Source organism: Phlebotomus argentipes, unplaced genomic scaffold (assembly GCF_947086385.1).
Source record: "Phlebotomus argentipes unplaced genomic scaffold, Phlebotomus argentipes genome assembly scaffold_4, whole genome shotgun sequence".
In the NCBI taxonomy this organism is placed as follows: domain Eukaryota; kingdom Metazoa; phylum Arthropoda; class Insecta; order Diptera; family Psychodidae; genus Phlebotomus; species Phlebotomus argentipes.
In genome coordinates, this window is record NW_026776174.1 from 6,465,435 (window position 1) to 6,486,286 (window position 20,852).

The 20,852-nt window shown below is 34.1% G+C and overlaps 1 protein-coding gene across 3 annotated transcripts in view; it reads left to right on the forward strand.

Moving 5' to 3' along the window:
• LOC132257452 (RNA-binding protein Musashi homolog 2) overlaps positions 1-20,073 on the forward strand; it is a 145,412-nt gene extending 125,339 nt beyond the window's left edge. For 2 of the 3 annotated variants that reach the window (XM_059754351.1, XM_059754352.1), the window contains exons 2-4: positions 7,141-7,429; positions 7,491-8,125; positions 9,418-20,073. In XM_059754351.1, the coding sequence (XP_059610334.1) occupies positions 7,141-7,429; positions 7,491-8,125; positions 9,418-9,658 (1,165 nt within the window). In that variant the 3' untranslated portion in view covers positions 9,659-20,073. The remainder of the gene's footprint in view (positions 1-7,140; positions 7,430-7,490; positions 8,126-9,417) is intronic. The other variant, XR_009468251.1, reaches the window with a different exon arrangement.
• Positions 20,074-20,852: the final 779 nt, after the last annotated feature.

The window sequence follows — 20,852 nt, forward strand, 5'->3', positions numbered from 1 at the left end:
TGGCGATTTTCTTTGCTGTGTCTGTGCGAGGGAGAGAAAAACCTCACGAAAATTCCGGGAGTGCCTTTTGTGTCGTCGGCGTAAAATCGGAGCACAATCCCAACATGGCGGCCGCCCAATCAATAGACTAAAAGAGGACATTCATGGGAAAAAAGACCGACTGGGCTTTAGTCACACAACGGAGTGACTTTACCACTGGAAAACTGGCATTAATCTTCACTTTTTCCGCACAATTGATTGGATTTTGCATGTGTTCTTTTGGTGGTTGATCGAGGTGGGGCTTTCACACCCCTTTATAATCTTAGACGGTCTCTTTTTCCCAACACAGAAGAGAACATGGTGAGAGAAATCCAGCTAAATCCTGGCAAATCAGGCGCTCCTCGAGACCTTGCTGGTATCTTGGGAAGACGATGCAAATGTCCCGAAACAACAGTAAACTGCAAAAGTACTGCTGTGACAGGACAATATCACCGTAATCCGACAGTGGATGATTATCCGGGGAAAAGTCGATCAATTTCTCAAAGATGTCTTTGAGAAATTTATGCACCAAAAAGTCACTTTCACACAAGACTTTTCACTCACAATTGCCCGAAAATTATGCGCTTTTCTCGCCTTTTCTTATCCACCCAGGGGGGAAAATTCCTCAATAACTTTTGAAACAAGTGTTTTGTTGCGAGGAGGGACAAAGAGAGATGATTGCAAATTGGGGAGGATTGAAGGCAAAGGCAAAAAAATGTGTAAAAGGTGTGAAAAGAAAAGCCATAAGATTGGGGGAAAAATGGTCCAAATGGAGCCGGATGGACTTGGAATTGGAGTGAAAATTCTCAGTTGTGTTTCCTCTCTTCCTTCCTTTCCATCCCTTATGTTGTATATATATGGGAAAAAACCGCTTTTCGGCGCACGAACGAACACTGTGAGCTGACTGAATCGACTACCGTAGGGTTGGTTACCCTCTTCGAGAACTAGTTCTCGGTGCCATGACAACGTGGCCGTTGGAAAATTCTGGGGGGTGGCGAATTTTCGCACGACACACGAGTCGACTCACAATGCACCCTCAGCGGCGCGAGTTCCCAATGGAAAATCATTGTGTGATTAGTGGAAACTAAACTTGAAACGCCGAGAATGCAAGTTGAACTTGGGCAGAGAGAAAGAGAGTCCAGAAAATCTCTATACAATTGCTGACAAGCGGTTTTTGCGAGGGGGGGGAAAATGCGAATTTCGGGGGTGTTTAGAGTGGAGCAGAATTGGACGATCCGGAGCCTAGACACACCCTAATCCTGGCATGCCACGGAGCAATTCCTTACAATTTGGCTTCTAATTGATGAAAAAGCACTTCTGCCACCGGGTTTTCAGGACGGGTATTCAATTAATGGGGCGCCGTCGCCAGACAAGGGGTGGAAATTCGCCACTGTGTCGGCGTGAGGGTGCGCGAGGGCCAGGCAGAGGAGGCACAGGACTGCGCATGAGCAGCGAATACCCCTGAGGGACTTTTCACATTGAACCATCTTGTGTCGATTGAGGTGTGTTGCATCGTCCGTCCCTGTCGCGCACGCCTCTCTCTCGCCCCCTCGCGATTTTCAGGCTCCGCGGCTCCTTGCGATATTTGCTGAAAGGCACGAGATGGCGAAGTGGAGATTTTGGGCGCGAGGGGTTGCGATTCTCCTCCGAAAATCTGGTGGAAAAGCAGTGGAAGTGAGATGGAGCGTGTCCTTTGTTATGCCATGACACTTGCCACTGCTCCTCCTTGGCACGTTCGTGTTTGACATCACAATCATCGTCATTATCAGGAAAAATGCCTCTCTCACTCTCTCTCTCTCTCTGCTCCTCCGGAGCGCTGCAAATCAGACACACAGCGAGATTCTCGGCGTCAAACACAGCGAAAGCGCCCACTAATAGTCACACTCTCGCAGATTCCCAACTTTTTGCCACACGTCCTCGGCCGAGGGGGTTGGGCGCGGTGAGGAAAATCAATAGACCAATTTGAGGGTGGGCTGAGACGCTCTCGAGAGCGATTCTCCATTTCACCGGGCGCTGTGCACTGTGTCTGCCCCTGTGTGTGCACTTTCCAACCACCCCACAAGAGTCAATGGAAGTTTTGTGTATTGAACTCTCGGGGTGACTCTCTCTCTCTCTCTCTCGTCTCACCCCATCGCGGCCACTCCTCGCAGATTCCCAGCAAGATGCTCCGTCTCGGCATGAACATGGGAAAAAAAACAATGGCAAAGCATGATTCCTTGGCTTGTGTTGTACTTGAAATTGCTTCAGGACAGGACAGACGAATACAAGGAAAATTCATTATCAGAAGAAGCGTACAAATCCTCAAATATTTGGTAACTCAAGATCAAGGGGGAGACAATATGGCTAAAATGTGTACACCAACTAATGAGACAAATATGTTGATAATTTTAAGTTTATGACTCAAAAATAACCGAAAACTGACCAAAATCTAACTCACAACTCTAAAACTGAGCTTTTCATGCATTTTTTAATGATTTTCTTCCTCTAATTGCTCTGTGCTCTGAGTTTTTATTTTAATAAATTCTTTAACAAGAATCTGTCTAATTCCAAATCGCAGCTGTTAAGTTCAAAAGATTAGGTTATGTTGCACTCTAACACTTCAAAATCTGCCTGATTCTTCTAGAACTTGAAGTTTTTAAACTGTTTTCACATTATTTCCCAAATTATAATGAATCTTTCAAGTTTCCATCCGATATTTCTGCAAAAATCGACTTAACAACGCATTTTTGGACATCTTTCCAGACCATAACCTCAAAATATAACTAAAATATCTTCAAAAATTCAGTTTCAAAGCATTCTAGATTGCAAAATTAACCCAAAACTGCTGTTTGAGAGTCAAAATTGCGCAAAAAGTTTACAAAAATGCATATTTTCCGAGTCCAAATGACTATTTTTGAGGATATGTTCGAGTTCAATACATTTTGCTGTGTTTCTTGGCATCAACATGCCTAATTGTGCCAATGATTAGCAATCTTGACGACTTTAGTCCAAGAATTGATGGTTAAGAGTGCAAAATATTCACAAAATCTGCCCGTGATTCGTTACATAACCTAAAAAAAGGTTTTTTTAAATTGATTCTGCGTGAAAATTGAAGGGAATCCAAGGAATTGTCATAATTTATCAGTAAAATAAGCACTCAGGAATGGAATATTGTAAGTTTTTCAACACTTCCACTTCTTAGGTACTTCCGCTGAGCCGTACACCACTTCTGAGCACATTATCTTCCCCTTGCTCAAAACTAAAACGTCAAAACATGGTTCAAAATGTGAATTGATTCGCATATTCATTATTTACTCTGCCTTTGACTTGAAGTATTCTCTGATTGATTGCATTATTACTCCTTTCGCGCGGGATCTTCTCACGAGTTTCGAGGGAAGACGTCTTCGGGAATGAGTGAGAAAGTTCAACAGTATAGCTTCGGCGCACAATCTTTTCTTTTTTATTCCTGCGGGGTGTTCTTGTTATGAAACGAGGGTGGATTATCAAATGCTCCTGTATTGGGAGAGAGAGAGGAGGCCAAGTATTGGAGTGGAACAACCTCTGAGTGATTTTTAATGAATTTTCCCACAGTGGCGAAATTTGCGATAGAAATATATATTTATAGAGAGAGAGAGAGAAAAATTTCAATCAGCGAGTCTTTGATAATGGAATTTAATTGAAAAGCCCACCGACAAAGTGGATTAATGAGATGAAAATATTTTTTGGGCCAAAAACCATCCAGGGAGATTTAAGCGCGTTTGTCTGCCGACGCGCGAGGGTGGGATTTTCCGGCGAGGGAGAAGATTTTCACTTGGCAAAGTTCAAATTCCACAATGAAGGCTTGCCGAGGGAGAGAGAGAGAGCGAGAGAGAGAGAGGCGTATAGAGTTCAATGAACCTCTGGGGAAAAGTGTGGTTCTCGTTGCGATTTAAAAATTTCTCCAAGGGCTTATTTAGAGTTGGAATTGTGGCAAAAATGTGGCAGTTCTTGTTGTTAATTAATTTGAAATCTTTTCCATTCGCACTGGATTTTTTCTCTCTGCTTCTTTTCATCATATTAACACCAAAGACACTCCATTTCTCGCCACCTCAACGCGGGCAAATGAGGAATTTGCACGAATTTCACATGATTGAATAGAATGGGAGCAATTTTCTCACTACGCCGAGGCAGAGTGGAGAAATGAAAATTACCTGAAATGTGAAACCGGGCAAAACTGAACTGTTGACTGTGTGTATTTTATTAATAAAGAGGGAGAGAAAGAGCGAGAGAATTAAAGGTGAACAACTCACGAATGCTCTATTCTCACGAGGTCAAGTGAAAAGTTCAAGGCAGTTAAAGCCTTGAAGTGCTTAGTTTCTCACGTCGGAAAGCATTTCACCCCCGCAAACAACGCATTTCCCCCCTTCTTGACCAACTGCAAAGTCGGCGGGAGGGTGAAAATAGGAAGACTGTCGATGGTCAATTTGCGCTGTTTTGCATATGAAAATTCCCAAACCAAGTGTGCTTATTAATAAAGCATTGCGTAAATAGTCGTGCGCGTACAGAAACTTGCTTATCTTTTCACTCATTTGTGGTTGAAAATTTCGCAAATGCGGCAAAATGTATAAGAATAAATTCACTCACGATTTCAGATCATTAATTTTGCAATTATTTATTCATGCATTTCACAAAATAAATCAAATTTGGGTGCTTTAAACGCCTCTAAATAATCTGAAATACAATCTAAACGTCTTCATGCATTTCAAACTTGATCTTCTAATTAGCTAATGACGAAATCAGGCTTTTTCCGAGCGAAAAGCTTCATTTTTGCGCTCAAAATTCTTCTTATCCTGATCAAGATTACGCCAGGAAGTCATAAAGTGTGAGAATGCTTAAGAATGTGTGAAAAAAGAGTGAAAATTATGCGAAAAATGATAAATTTAATATTATTAGCGTCCCCCACGCCGACTTTGCTGCCCTCCGGCGGCGATATGTAGGGAAAATAATCAAATTTTCAATTTTTGATTAAAATTTTGATTATTTGATTTTTTCATGCAATTCGCATCAGCGTAATTAATCAGCACGAAAGTATTATTGCGATATTCGCATTTGAATGATTGGAGAAATAATGAATAATCCTCAATAGTTGATTCACTGCAAACAAGAGAACATTTAGCGTGTTCGAGAGTAGATTAATGATGCAACAAAGGTGAAACTTGTCGATCTTGATAGCAATCTTGAGCGTGATTGAATAATTTTCTTTTTTATTGCGTTGAAATTGAGATTTTTTTGCTTGGACACAAGCTAGAGATTTTGTAGCACAGTTTAGGAGTGGGAAAATGGAGAGAGATTGGTAGTGTTTAACCCCTTGTTGTGGTTGTTGAACGTGTGATTGATTGACCAGCTGAGTGTGTGTTTTCCTCCCTGTTGGAAAATGGCACACAAACCACCCACAGTCTCATGCGAATTAATGACGTGTGAGACAGGAGAAGAAGAAGAAGGGAAAAAACCACCCCAGAAGGTTTAGCGTGAAGGCTGTTCGTTGAACTCCGCGAGTGCGAAATGGGGTGACCGCAAAACGGAGGGTAAAACTGCGTTGAGACTCACCTTGAGCGCTCGCGGATTCTCCAGATCCATCGTCTGCCAATGGGGCTTCGCCGCCTTGCGGAACACCACGTTGTCGCGCGTCTGGGACGAGTAGACGATGAAGCCGCCCAAGCCGACGAACGTGCCGCTAATCAGGGCGACCAGGGGGATGACCTGAAAGGAGAAATTTCCGTTTGATGAGACGACTGATTTTCCGATCAGACACGTCTTTAGCATTCAATGCTGACGTCGTCTTTAGGCAAATCCATTTCAGGTATCTCTTAAAGTGAACGTGACTAGTAACTTAAATTCCGACGCGAATTGAAAAGCGCGATGAGTTGTGAGTGGATGTAAGGAGAAATACTTGAGAAAATCCGCAGATAAGATGTCGATCGAGATATTATATTAATTAATCATTAGCGTCATATTTCAACTTTACTTCGGCACAGACATATTAATAAAGAAGAAGAAGAAGCAGACTTAACCCAGATTTCCAAAGTCGTGTTTCAAATCGAAAAGAGTAGAAATTGGCTCACTAAAATGGGATTTAATACCTTAAAAGAGCACAAAACGTTCAAATTTAATGACCGAAACTCGATTCCTCGATATATCAATTGATTTGAACGAAATTTTCCCTGTTTTCATGGTTTTCAGTCTCTTAGAGGACAATAAACACCTGAAAGTATTTGTTTATTACCTCTAAATGCTTTTAAACACAAGAATCTTTAATTTTCCTGTGCAAAATGTGTCTGAAAAACGCTCGAAGAAATACTTTATTTTGTCACTGTTCGTGATTCCGGAAAGAAAATCTACTTTCCTCACTTTTTCTGTAGAACAAAAGCTGGTTCGCATTTCTAATAGAATGTAAGATAATCTCTATTAAAGAGCGACTTTACGCTGCAAAGATATTGATTCCAGTGATCCCTGTTTTCCCGGACCAGGAAGCAAATTTTTCGTCAGAGTCGAAATTTTGATATCAATTTGATCTTTTGAGGTCATTTGTAGCATTCAAAAGATAGGAAATATTCTCTAGTTGTTTATTTTAGCGACCAGGATAGAATTTGAGGCTCTAATTTTGCTTTCCGAAGGCAAAATTTCCAAAATTTGACATGAAAGGCCGTTGAAAACATAACCTTTTCGATCTTATCGATCGAAATATCGGTAAGTTGGTAAACTTATCGACACCCATCGCCGCAAAATGCATTAAATCTTCTTTTTAACACTGTTTTTGGGGAAAAATAGGACCAATCTACACTGATTAGTTCTTTTATTGTCAATTTTAACTATTTTCTCCTCTAAAATTGTGTTAACATTGGGTTAAAATGCATTGTCGACAGCTCAATTGTCGATAACTCAATTGTCAATAGCTTAATTGTCGATAACTTTAGCCGATATGACGCTGAGGACGCTTAATCTCTTCTCAATCTTCAAAGGTGAAAGTCAAGTTCGGACTCAATCTCAGCAATCTGTGCAATTGTCTCAGTTTCTGTCTTGGATTCAATGAAATCAGTTCACACAGTTTTCAGTGCAGACAAAACCACGCGATATTAATTGGCAAAAAATGTCTTTTCTCCGCAGTGCGGGCCTTGAGTCGAAGCCCCTCATCGATCACGACCTGCAAAATGCCTTGATTGCCATCAATCCGATGAATGGGACGCCCGTGAATGGAACCACGATCAATGGCAACACAAATTCACACTCGAGCTCATCGGGCAGATCGACGCCCAACCAGGGCACAGATCCTGCCCCGGGGAAGCTGTTCGTGGGCGGGCTGAGTTGGCAGACGAGCGCGGACAAGCTGAAGGAGTACTTTGGCATGTTCGGCACGGTGACAGACGTGCTCATCATGAAGGATCCGGTCACGCAGGTGAGTTGAGGGATTGATTCCCGGGGAATGTTGGCTTCTCACGATTGACTTGCGTTTTCAGCGGAGTCGCGGCTTCGGCTTCATCACATTCTCCGATCCCGCGAGCGTGGAGAAGGTGCTGAAGGTGCCGATTCACACGCTGGACGGCAAGAAGATCGACCCGAAGCACGCCACGCCGAAGAACCGGCCGAAGCAGGCCAACAAGACGAAGAAGATCTTCGTGGGCGGCGTGAGTCAGGACACCTCGGCGGACGAAGTGAAGGGATACTTCAGTCAATTCGGGAAGGTGGAGGAGACGGTGATGCTCATGGACCAGCAGACGAAGCGCCATCGCGGCTTCGGCTTCGTGACATTCGAGAATGAGGACGTGGTGGATCGCGTGTGCGAGATCCACTTTCACACCATCAAGAACAAGAAGGTGGAGTGCAAGAAGGCGCAGCCCAAGGAGGCCGTCACGCCGGCGGCGCAGCTGCTGCAGAAAAGACTGATGCTGGGCGGTTTGGGTGTGAGGATGGCGGCTCCGGCGCCCATGGTTGGCCCCGCCGGCACAGTGGCGGCCGCCAATCCACTCGCCATGGTACAGGCTCAGGCTCAGGCGGCCCAAGCGGCCGCCGCCGCACTTCAAGTACAAAATGCAGCAGCCGCCGGCTTCGGAAAAGTCTTCACAACATATCCACCGACTCTTCATAGTTTTAGGTATGAAATGAGGTAGTCCGGGGGGTGAAATGGTCTTTCTCTCTGTTATCTAGCTGGGATTTGCATCACAGTTAGTTTCTCCGCCATTTTGAACACCCACAAAACACGTTTTGCTCATTTGTTCAGCCCTTAAGGCATGAATCGGGCCCAAATTCCGGTATTTTATAGCTGACCTCAAGACCTTTCCAACGAACCGCCGCTCAAGGAATTAGGATCATATTCATTATTAGTATGAGACGTCATAACGAATGGCGCCATATTGAGACACCTTTGAACGCTTGTATCTCGGCAATTAAACCATGGATTTTCTTTCAATTTCAGTATGTTGTAGTCCAGGTTAGGACGTCTCTAAAAGTAGGTTTTAGTTTTTTGTGGATGCAATAGAATCGGAGTTATGACGGTTTAAAGTTTGTATTTTAAATACGCTATAACTTCGGTTCTATTTATCCGATCATTACGATTTTAGACTGATTGGAAAGCTCTTGGAAAATTAGAAACGATTTAGAACAACAGAGGCGCTAATGTCAATAACAAAATTTCTTAAGTTTATCGATAGTCCAGATCGAGACATTTCCAAAATGGGGTTAAACCAAGGGTTACTCAAGTGGGAGAAAAGTGGTTTTCATTCCACAAATTTCCATAATATTCCGAAATCCACTAGTTAGAAAGATATGTAGAAATTCTAGCGCAAATCTTCCATATAAGATAATTTAGCACAAGATCGTGAAGTGTCGCGGGTTCGATTCTCCTTCAATTCGCTTTTTTCACTTCTCTTGCCTTTTTCGTGTATTTTCTTTCATTTTCTCCCGTTTTAATCGACATTTTTCCCTCAATTTCTTCAAGAATTGTCTCTAATAACGCCATCTGACGCCCGAAATTGCTTTTATCTCACTAAGTTTTTACTCCAAAATTCCTTTTAACGCTTTAATGTCAATTTTTCGGGATTGAAACTATTCTAAATGTTGTTAATGCTATAAAAACTTTGAAAGTTATTAGGAAGTCAAAGAGAAGAGTTTTGCAAATGGAAGGAAAATGGCGCGAAAATGCGATATTTGTAGTTTCCCAAACAAGTATAGTAGAAAATCTACAAATTTACAACATATTTCGCGTATTTCTTGGGTTTTTGATGTTGAATTTGATCAAGAATTTGATCCATTCCTGTCATTCCTTGCTATTCCTGCTGAAGTGTGGTTCGTCCATTCTTCAACTTGAGCAACCTTCGGGTTAAACTTGTCTGTTGAGGCCGTAGAATCTTAGTTACAACAATCTAAAGTGACTGAACTGTTTTTCAGATATGCGCCGTATCCTATTCCCGCCGGAGCTGCCGCTGCCGCCGCCCACGCGGCGTCCGCTCCACAGCCCCAACCCCAACCCGCCGCGGCTCCCACGCCGACCACAGCGGCGGCCGCGCTCGCAGCCGCGCCAGTGGCGCCCGGAAACCCTTATCAGGGCTACAGTCTCACGAATGTGGACATGTCAAGCTTCCAGGGCGTCGACTGGGGCTCAATGTACGGCATGGGCATGTATGTCTAGAGCGCTCCTGCACAGTCACTGTGAGGCTCTGCGAGACGATAATTGCTGTAGATTCTGTTGTGGACGATCGAAAGAGGGAGAGAAAGAAGGAGAGAAAATTGAGCAGAAGACGATTTGATGATCAAGTGTGGGCGAAGACAGCGGAATCTTCGCGAGGAGGATGTGAACCAACGGAAGAAGGAGAAGAAGAGCGAATTGGCGCGATGGAAGCGAGTACTTTTTCAGAGAGGGAGAGAAAGAGAGATTTTCAGAAGATGTGACATCAAGAGGTATCAGTAGATATTAAACACAACCCAAAAACCACGAAAGGAGACAAAAGTAGTTAGTGAATAACTAAAAAAATGAATTGACACAAACACACACAGAGTTAATTGATGGACAAGCAGAGAAAAGAGGACGGCAAACGGATTTTTAACGACTAATTCTCTTTTAGACGCCAAGCAAGAAACCAACCTTCTTTATCTTTTTCTTATTTTTCTTCTTCATTTTCAAATCCAGAGTGAGGAGAAGGAGAAGGAGAAGAGAGAGTGAGAGAGAAGATAGAGATATTTGATGGGAAGGAAGGAAGGAAGGAAGAAGCGTGAAGATGTTGGAAAAAAAGCCACAAGAACAACCCACCAAGCAAACAAAAACAAACAAAAAAAAACACAGAAAATAGTTACAAGGAAAATTTTTACAAGAAGACATTTGAAGAGATGATGATGATGAAGATGATGAAGGAAAAAAAGCCATTTCCGATGAGTATAAAAAACAACAACCAAACCAATCAACAAAAAATTTTACCCTCAGAACAATATATATCTAAATTTTGTCTTTTAGTGGAAAATATTTAAAAAATAGATTCGCAGAAGTATTAAAAAATTAGATTAGAGAGAATGTATGAAAAAAAATTTGGTTTCATCGTAATTTCTTTTATAACCACATAATTCTCTTATACATTTTTGCAAAATGTAACCACAAATACTAGATATATATATATACGTAAATATCTCTTTCGAATCTGTTGAGATTTATGTGTTTTTGCAATAATTTATGTTTCTTCTCCCCAATTCTTATTTGAATTAACATGTTTTATGTTGATCGTTCTTTATCACTAACACCTGAACTTCCTCTTTAGTGGTTCTTTGAAATCTTCATTATTGTATTAGATTAATTTTATTTTTGTGGAAATTAGGCAGAAAAAATTGAATTGTTTCACAATCTGTGTAAGTTTCGTTTTGATAAACTCTAGATTTATTATTGGAAACAGATTCCTTGAATTTTTCTTTAGAAAATGCAGATTTATCTGGAATAATATTTCTCTTATTAACCAATTTTATAGTTTTCATGCAGAAGAGATAATAATATTGGAGAAATGATAAATAAATAGATTCTGTTCAATATTAGTAAAAACTTTTGATAAATTTTTTAGTATTTTAACACATCTTTTACTTGTATTTTCTGTTAGTTTTCTGTTCATTCAAAGTATTTGAGAATTTTTGCAGAAGTAAAATCTCTATTTCTATACTCAAAAAAGCAACATTTCGCAATAGATTTTTCTCAGAATCTTATAAATGATAAAACATATAATTAATCCCTATCATATATATTGAAAATGAAAAAAAACATAGTTTGGCAATTTGTAATAGATTTTCCTCTTAGATCAGATCCTTTAAATAGAAATTCTTGGTCTTGATTTTGTGTTTGGAAGATCTCAACAATTAGGAATTAGCCAGAAAAAAAAGAAAAATCTAAACATCATCATACAGTATTATTAAAGAAAATATATGAAAGTAAATATATTTAATTGTAATAACTGTGGTGCCTAAGAAATTCTCAAAGAAAAAATCAGTATAAAGATGATTTGATTCGAAGATTTTATGTGTGAATCAAAACATTAAATACACTGAAAAACTCATTTTTCCGTTAATGGTTAGTTTCTTGCCTCCTTTTTCAGTTCAATCAACAATCTTACAAAGCTTTTATCAGTATTTCAAAATAACGGAGCGATTCTGAGTCACACAAGAGATGTTAAAAGTGTGTTGATGATTTAACACACTTCTTTGCTATTCTGAGTTACAAATGTAAGGCTCAAAATGACGACAAAAATCATTTTCATTCGCCTGAAAGTGTAATTTTAACACAATTTCTAGAAGTTGTTTCACTGAATGTGTTAAAAAGCAGAATAACAGATCGGAAATCTGCAAATATCTTGCAAAAACGGATCAATCCGCAATTTTAACTCTCATTTTCAGGCTTAAACTTAAGAGATATTTGCAGTAAATTCTTTTTATCGTGGATTTACTAAATATTTACTTAAATTTTAATAATTTAGACAAATTTCACAATTTTTCCTCTCTTACGCATTCTGTAATCGCTTAAAACTCTAAAGCATTGTTTTAGCGAGAATATCAAGAGATGTTTTTCCTTATTCTTCGCGAATGTTGAACTTTACATGTTTGATATTTAACATATCTTTGTGTGACTGAGCATTGCTCCATAAGTTTTTTTTCCATTACACATAAATCAAGTTTTTAGACAGTCTTTATTTAAGAAGAAAACAGATTTACAGACATTTATCGTGGCGCAACTATTTTTTCACGCTGGAATTCTTTTCATCCAGTGGAAAAAGTAAAGATAATTCTAAAGAAAGAGGAAAGAAATTAGTAAACTTTGACTTTTTGAGTAAAGAAGTTGAATTGAAAGAATTCTACCGGTTTCACGTAGATTTAAAAAAAAATATACTCCTGATCGTCGCAAGGATACCGAAATATGACGAAAGAAAGAAGAAAAAAAACACAATTTTATTCAATTCTCAAAGGTAAATTCCACTAAATTGATGATTGGTTCGTAAAATATCCAACACGCCATTGTGAAGCGCTTCACGTTGGGAAGGTGACAAACAGAAGAGAAGAGAAAGAGAAGAAAATAAGTGATCGCAAATTGAATTTAGCGAATAGAGAAGGACATTAAGATGCTGTTTCAATTTTCAAAAAAAGAATGAAGAAAGAAGAAAAGAATATTCTCAGATTTGAGGAAAAAAAAGAATGGAACTTAATAGTTTTTAAGCAATATATCTCGCAATAAGCAGTATTATATATTTTTTGAGAAAATAATAAGGAAAGAAAAATCTTTAACATTTCATTGGTAATTTGAAGGAAATAAGATTAAAAAAAAACATGGTGGATTCTGAGGAACTTTTTAAGTATGATGATGAATTCGGAAGTTTTTTTTTTTTAGAAGTAGAAATCTGGTGACATGAAATTCCCATCTAGTTTTTTTGCACCTGTCTTAGACGTTTTTATTTCTTTCAATGGTTTTTTTTGAGTAACAAAAAGCATTTCATAACATTTCTTTTGAAAATAGTTTTCTTCCTACGTTTTTCCTCCCTTTTAAGCGTTTTTTGGCAAATTAGAAAAAAAAACAATTAAAAGCAAGTCATAAACTTGATGATAGAAATGCGAATCCTTACATATAAATATATCTGTAATAGATAGAAAGAACAAAACGCATGTCATATAAAATCTTATTTCATAGAAATTGTCTTTAATTTCTCTTTTTTTTGGAAATGATATTTTCAAATAATAATAAAGAAAAAAAAAAATACGCGAAAGCAAGTGAAAAGCAAATGTTTTGAAAGAAAAAAAAATTAGATAAAATATATTTGAAATTTTTGAACTATTTGAATTGATAAGCAAGAAAAAAAAATCTGAATATTGAAATTACTCAAAGTCAAGTAATAAGAAAAAAATGCAAAGAGAAAAGGAGATAATTTTGAGAGTTATTGATGAAGAAGAAGAAAAAAAAACGCTTGTGAAAAAAACCTTATTGTAATTAATAATAAAAAGAAACAAAGCTTAGTGATTAGCTTTTTCTGGTTGTTACAAAAATAATTTTTACATTTAAAAAAACCAATTTCCCACGTTTGATGCTTATTATTTCATTCCTTAAAAAATAGAGAAAAACTATTTGTACAAGAAAAAGTATTTTTTCTATGCTTTCTTTTTGATTTTTCTTGTTTTTTTCCTTCTAAATATTAAGGAGCGCCAAATGCTCTATTTTTTCCAATATCTATTCAACTAAATTATTGTCGGTTTGTAAGCGATAAAAAATCCCCTTTTTTCAATGTCCCTGAAATTTCCTTTCTTGTAGTTTTTCATGGTTCACTGAGACAGAACGTAAGAAATAGTTTGTCAATAATTATGTTTAAGGTGCCTTAAATAGATTTATATTCTGGTACATTTTTTTTTCGGTGAAAAATCACAAGATCACCATTAAATTTAGTTGTTTTTTTTATTCAGAAAGATTTGCTTCTTCTCTGTATTTTTGATCAGATTTTATTCAAAAGATATCCAAAAAAAAACAATATTTTTTTGGGTAAGAATAAATCCGGAAAATAAAAGTCGTATTTTGGAATTGTTTTTTTTGTGGTAAAACTTTCTGATTTTGTCTTAGTGAAAGCGTAAAGCTTATCGTCCTTTCCTTGCTGCAATATCAATACAATATCTTGGGTTCTGTTGATTGATTGATTCTGAACGAGAAATGCAATACAAAATCGAATATATATAATTAGAGATATGAGTTTGTATTTTGTTCAATATAAATATTGCAATGTATTTTTATTTCTCTTCTTAAACATTTGAATATTTGTGTATCTTTTAACGTTAGTTACATATATATATATATATATATTTACTACAGCGAGAAATAATAATTGTTTATTCGTATTCTTATTCTTTTTTTTGTTAGTGATTAGACAGCGTCTGTAATTAAAATGATATATTTGAAAGAAGCATTAGATTAATTAATATATTGACAAGTTTAGAAGTAGTTTTTATTTTTTTTCTGTATATATACAAACATATGAAAAAAAGCAATTGAGTGGAATGATTTTTTATTTGATTAACAATTTTATTTTCTGTTTTTTTTTAAGGCTAACGTAGAAATTTTTGTGTTGGATCGAGAGTTTTTGGGCATTTGAGTAATTTGTCAATTTATCGTAATATGTGTTTATTTATTCTTTATAAATTATTACGCAAACATTTAATAATATTTTAGGAGTGAAATTTGAATTAATTTGAAAGAAAATGAAGTAATTTCCAACACACATATCGAAGATAAACAAAAAAAAAACTGATGAAATTTTAGATAAAAGAAAGCTTTTTATGACATCTTCAAAAATAATCAACAACGTCTGTGAAATTCATCATATCATTATGAAGTTAAAGAATAAAAAAACCTTTTGATGCTCTTGAAATTACTTGAAAATAAAATTAGCTTCGAAAAATTAGTTTTGAAAATTTCCTATTCTTTTTTTTCAATTTCTATAAAAGTAAAAGTAAAAAAAAACATAAAATCTTGACAATAAATAAGCAATAAATGAGAGATAAGGAAAAATAAAAATGAATAAATAAAGGACGTTTTTTATAATAAAGAAAGAGAGAATAAATTCGTGAAATATGAAGTCTGTTAATACGTTTGTAGGAAGAATGAAAGCATAGAATTTCTCTCTTTTTTTTCTTTGATAAAAGAGAAAATCAAGTTTTCACGTGTTTTTGATACTAACATATTTCTTAACATATTTCTGATTTCACACAAAAAGAAAAGTAACAATTATAAATTAAGGGAAAGAAACTCTCGGAAAATTTATTCGAATTGACAGTTTTTTTATATAAAGAAAAGAAAACAATTGGAATCTCAAATCAAAGATTTGATTAAAACAAGAAATGAAAAGAAAAAATGTAGTAAATATATTGAATAAGAGTACAAACTTATATCTCTAAAGCGCGATGAAGATTTTTGCAAAAGAAAAAAAAACCTCAGCAATTTTATGGAGACCAAGAAATAATATATTCATTATTTAATTCCACGTCCCATTTTTACCTCCCCTCGAAAGAAAAAAGAAACCAATTCTTTTGTGTCATAATAAGACACTTGACGTTTTTACAAGAAAGTAAAAAAGTGTTACTAGAGGACCAAAAAAAAACCAATTAACCTAATATTTTTAACAAAGATTATGATATTAAAAAAAAATCCTGAAGCTTCCAAGACTTTTCTTTAGAGTCTACAAAGAAATTTGTAATTTATCTTGTAATCTATGTTGAAATTTAGATCAGTTGACAAAAAGAAAAAAGGAAGAATTTCTGGGTGTAATTTGTAGACTTTTTTTTCTTAATGACATCAGAAATAGTTGAATATATAATTTCTGTGTAGAGCTTTTGGCACTTCTTAAATTGTGCTTAATTTTGGAACTTTTATATTCTCTCCTTTTGTGTTGGACTTCTTTTTCCCAAGTTTTAATCTTCACTTTTCTATAGACAGGAAATAAAAGTCTTAAAAATATGTATGAAAATGAATTTATGTTGCCTTTTTGAAAAGCTATCAAACTGATAATTATTATTATTAAAAACTGTGGCAAGGATCTGTTAAAGGATCAGAAAGTGAAAATTATACACTTAGAATTTCGCTGTAGTTTTTAGTCAAGTAAAAATTAATCCTTCGCACTTATTTTTCTTTCCTACATTTTTTTCTAAGTATTTTTAATTAGTTTCTAAATAAAAAAAAACAAATCAAGTATTAGTGACGAGATGGAAAATGGTTTTTCTTCACGGTTTTAAAAGGGAAAAGCCAGGCTAATTGTGTAGAGATTATTCTCTGACAGAGGATAAAAAAGAAAGGAAAAAAGTAGGAGAAGAAAGATAATAAAAAAGCGAATTTTTACAGATATATAAAAAGTAAGAAAAGTGAACCTCAAATTTCCTATTAGCAGTATAAATAATGAAAAATTTCTTTAAATATTATGTGTTAAAAATGTTTATTTTTTAATTTATTTTACTGCAAAACATAAAATATCATAGAATTGTGAATTTTTTTTTTGCAATTGATCTGTGAGAAGTTACAATTTATCAAAATTGCCATTTACGTTCATTTGAATGAAAAACTAGGTTTTAGAAAGTGAAATTTTGAAAAGAATGAATAAATATAATGGAGTAAAATATGCTTTGTGGACATATTAAAAGTGTCTTGAATTTTGCCGATAATCTTGCAAGAAATCATTTGGTTTAATTATTATTTTTAAAAAAAATTTTTACACGGTTTTAAAGGAACAAAATCTTGCCGATTTAATTATCTCAAAACATAATATAATATTTTTTTCCCCCTCTATAATAATGAATTTGACTGAGATGAAACAGAAATATTTCTTTTTAATCTTTTATATTTTGTGTTTTCATGAGTGAGTAAATTTTAAGTGAAGTTGAGATCTTTCGTAAATCGAAAGTGGGTAAATTTAAGTGCAGCTCAATGATGGAGACTTTTTTTTGGCTTAGATTTAATATTTAGTAATTAGTTTTGAATTTGTCTTTCTTACTTTTTAATCAAAACCTGAAAGTGGCTTTTAACAGTTGCTATTCAATCTCTTAATAAGTATTATTAGTTTCTAAGTTTGGCATTAGTTTTTTTTTTTCTTTGTCTTATCTTAAGATCTTGTCCCAACGATTATTTTTAGATTTATATGTTTTTCTTTCTTCTTAATATACTTTAGAGACGTAAAAATATACGTATATTTGTGAGAATTCTGTAGTACTTAAATATTTTTCTTTATTTGTATTTTAATTCCATTAGTTTAAGCACAAGAATCGTATAGACTTAATTTTTAATTCACTCTGTTGAACTCTTAACATAATAATAATAATAATAAAAACATTTTCACCAAGTAATAAAATGCAAGAAATACAATTCTTGATTTTCAATGTAAATATTTAATAATTATATTTACACTCTAAGTATTTTTCTGTATTTGTAATAATTTAGGTTTTTTCCTTCTTGAATAGCTTCTGCTGAGTAGAATATAAGTAAATTATAGTTCTTTTTTGTTCTTTGGCAAAATGGATAAAGGCGTAATTTTGTGAAATTAATAAATTGAAGCGCACTTTTAGATAAAGTTGCACTAAAATCATATTTTTACATGAAAATTATTATTTGCACGTTTTAATACGTATTTAATAACGAATGCCTAATTTTTTATTTATTTATTCTCCTCTTATTTTACAACCTCTCTTAAACATACTCTTTCCCAACACACTTTTCTCTGTCCTTCAATGCGTTTTTTTCCTCCTTTAATGCTAGACAAGAGACAACAAAATCTACTCCCGAAACATCCAAGAATTTAAAAATACCCCGAAAGGATTAAGAAAAGTGTTCATTTGGAAATTTCCACATGAAAAATCATGTCTTTTTTTGCTGTTGAAAACTCTAATTAGAATCGACTAGTAATAAATAATATTGTTGTTGTGTGACGTTTCATGATATGAATTTGCTAACTATAAAGAAGAAGAAAAAATATGAGAGAAAAGAAAAGAAGAAAATAAATGGCGAAAATAGTAAATAAAAAGAAAGTGAGTGAAATGTGGATGAAATAAATATTGCTTTGAGTGTAAGATAAAGTAATAAAAACGATGAAAAAAATATATATAAATATATTTCACCCTAAAAAAAAAGCAAAAAGAAATAATTATTACTGTGAAGCTTTTTATCACAAAAAGTGAAATTTTATACACCAGTTTTTCTGCATGTCTTTGTCAATAGATTTTTATTCTTAACTAAAAACTCTCCGCGAAAAGAAAAAGAATCACACACCGTTATTATATGGCATTTTCTCTCTCTTATCACCCCCTTTTCAACAAAAAAAAAATCCCCTCGTTCAACTGTAATTCGTGACTGTATAGAAAGAGTTTTTATAAACATCTTTGGAGAGGTTTTTGGAAGAAAAAAAGAAGACATGAAGTTTTTCAATTGAACACTTTTCTTGCAAAAGAAGATTTCAAAAAAAAAGTGAGGCAAAGCTTCTGAAAGAAAAGGAGTTTTTGCGATACTTTTCTTTTCCACCCCCTAAAAAAAATATATGATTTTCTTTGTCAATCAAAACAAATATTTTTGAATAAACAATATTTTTTTTCTCTTCTTAAGTCGAACAACATAATGAGACAATACTCTTATTCGTAAATGAAAGATAATTTAAAAGATGAAAGTATAATAAAGTGAAATAAAAAAGAGATAAATATATCCTGAGAGCAATAAATGTAATTAAAAGATGAAGAGAAAAGAAAAACCTTTTAAAATAAGCTTATAGAAGAGGAAAGTGAAACATGAAAAAAAGAATATCTTTCATCAATAAGAATGATATAAATGAAATTAAATAAGAGTGACACCTTTTTTTGTAATAAATAACAATTTAAAAAAATAAAAAGTGAGAAAAATATTGAATTTGACGAGAGAGAGAGAGAGAGAAAAAAAAGAACACAATATACGAGAAGCGTTTAAAAATAAAAAAAGGTTCCTCTATTTTTGTATTTCCATTATAAAAAGAAAAATCAATATAGTAAAAAAAAAAAGAAGAATAAAGTGAGGTATATAAAATGTAAATTAAAAATAAATAATTATTGATTATTATATACAAAAGAAAAAAAAAACACTTAATCTTATTGACTAAAATATGATTCTAAAGGATTTAAACAACAACAACAAAGAAAATCTCAAACTTGCAGTATAAAAAAATCAAGTATCAAATTTCTACATGAAAAAAATCTTTCATTAAAAAAATCACCTTTAAAAAAAGTATATATATATATATTTAGCATCTCACAGAACATTAAAAGAAAAAAAAAAACTTATTGTACATTTTTCGGAAATATTTGCATTATAGAGAGAGAAAGAAAGAAAGAGAGAAAAAAAGGAAACCAGTTTTGATTCGATAAAGGGAAAAAAAAGCATTTAAAAAGTCCCTTTTCGCGATGAAAGTTGACACAAAAAAAAAATAGAAATAATCAATTAAAAATGTATCTTTCATTTTCTAGCATTGTAATTCTACTCCCTTTTCTTTACTCTTTTATCCGCCTTCATTTCTCCACTTTGTGCATTTTCTTATCCCACAAGCTCTTATCCACACACAAACACACACTTAAATCATTACATAAATATATAACATTTAGTTTTGTGAACTAACATAGAAACAACCTATAAATACGACTTTATTCAAAAACTTACAATCTAATGATGTTGTATCTTAGTGTAGTTTTTTTTTTCTTCTCCTTTTTGACTTCATTTCATTTTCTAATCTTAAAGTATTTAAGTAAAATATATATATATATATTTTTGAGTAGTTTGCTGTTGATTAGAACTTTTTCAATAAATAAAGTGTAATTTCAAAAGAAAGGAAAAAAATTATACGTATAACTCATAAATTTATCTTTGCCTAGAACAAGAAAAGTAAAAAAAAAGTGTTTATAGAGCGAAAAGAGCAACGTTTCAATGCAATTCGTGTTAATTTTCCATGCAAGAAAGAAAATGAACAAAAAAAAATGCATCAATATACGAAAAATTCACCCACAAAAACAAAAAAAGATAGTAAAAGTAAGACAACAACAACAAAAAAAAAACGTGAAAATGCAAAACAGGTAATTTCTGTGTGGAAATAAATGTAAACTTTCAACAAATTACTAAAAGAAAAAAAAAACATTTAGAGTAGAAAATTGCAAGTAGATTCTTATAACCAAAGTAGTCGTGTGTATAAAAAAGAAGAAAAAAACCCAACAAGCAAGATTTTAAAAGTATCTCTCGTGTATTAAACAAAAAAAATTAATCAATGTGTGTCTGTCGTGTGTCTTTTGAGATTTCAACAACAAAAAAACACCCACAAAAATATTCAAGAAAGTCGATGATATATAAAAAAAAAATTACTCAAGTAATTCGATGTAATTTTATTACAAGATGAGAAGAAAAAAAGGAACAGAAGGATAAAATGAAAGGAATAAGAAAAGATAAATTGTGATATTTTCTTGTAGAATGAAAAAAAAGATCAATTTTAACTAATTTCATCCTTCTTTTCAACCTTCTAATTAATCAATAATTAGACTTTTTTTCTCTCTCGTACTTTTTACTTTAGATTTCTTAATGAAAAAAAATATCTGAGTCATTTTCTTAGACACAAAATGGCGCAAGTAAAAAAAATAGAGGAAAATCACGCAATTTTTCTTCTAATCGCATAAAAAAGTCTGTTTTTTTTTTTAAATAACTAAGAAAGTCAAAATTAATACTTATATTCTCACACACTCTTTATCCATTTTATGGGAATCCCACCTTATCAAAAAAAAACACACACACAAGAAAAGAAAAGGAAAAAAAAACTTCAATATATATATATATATAGAAATTTCAC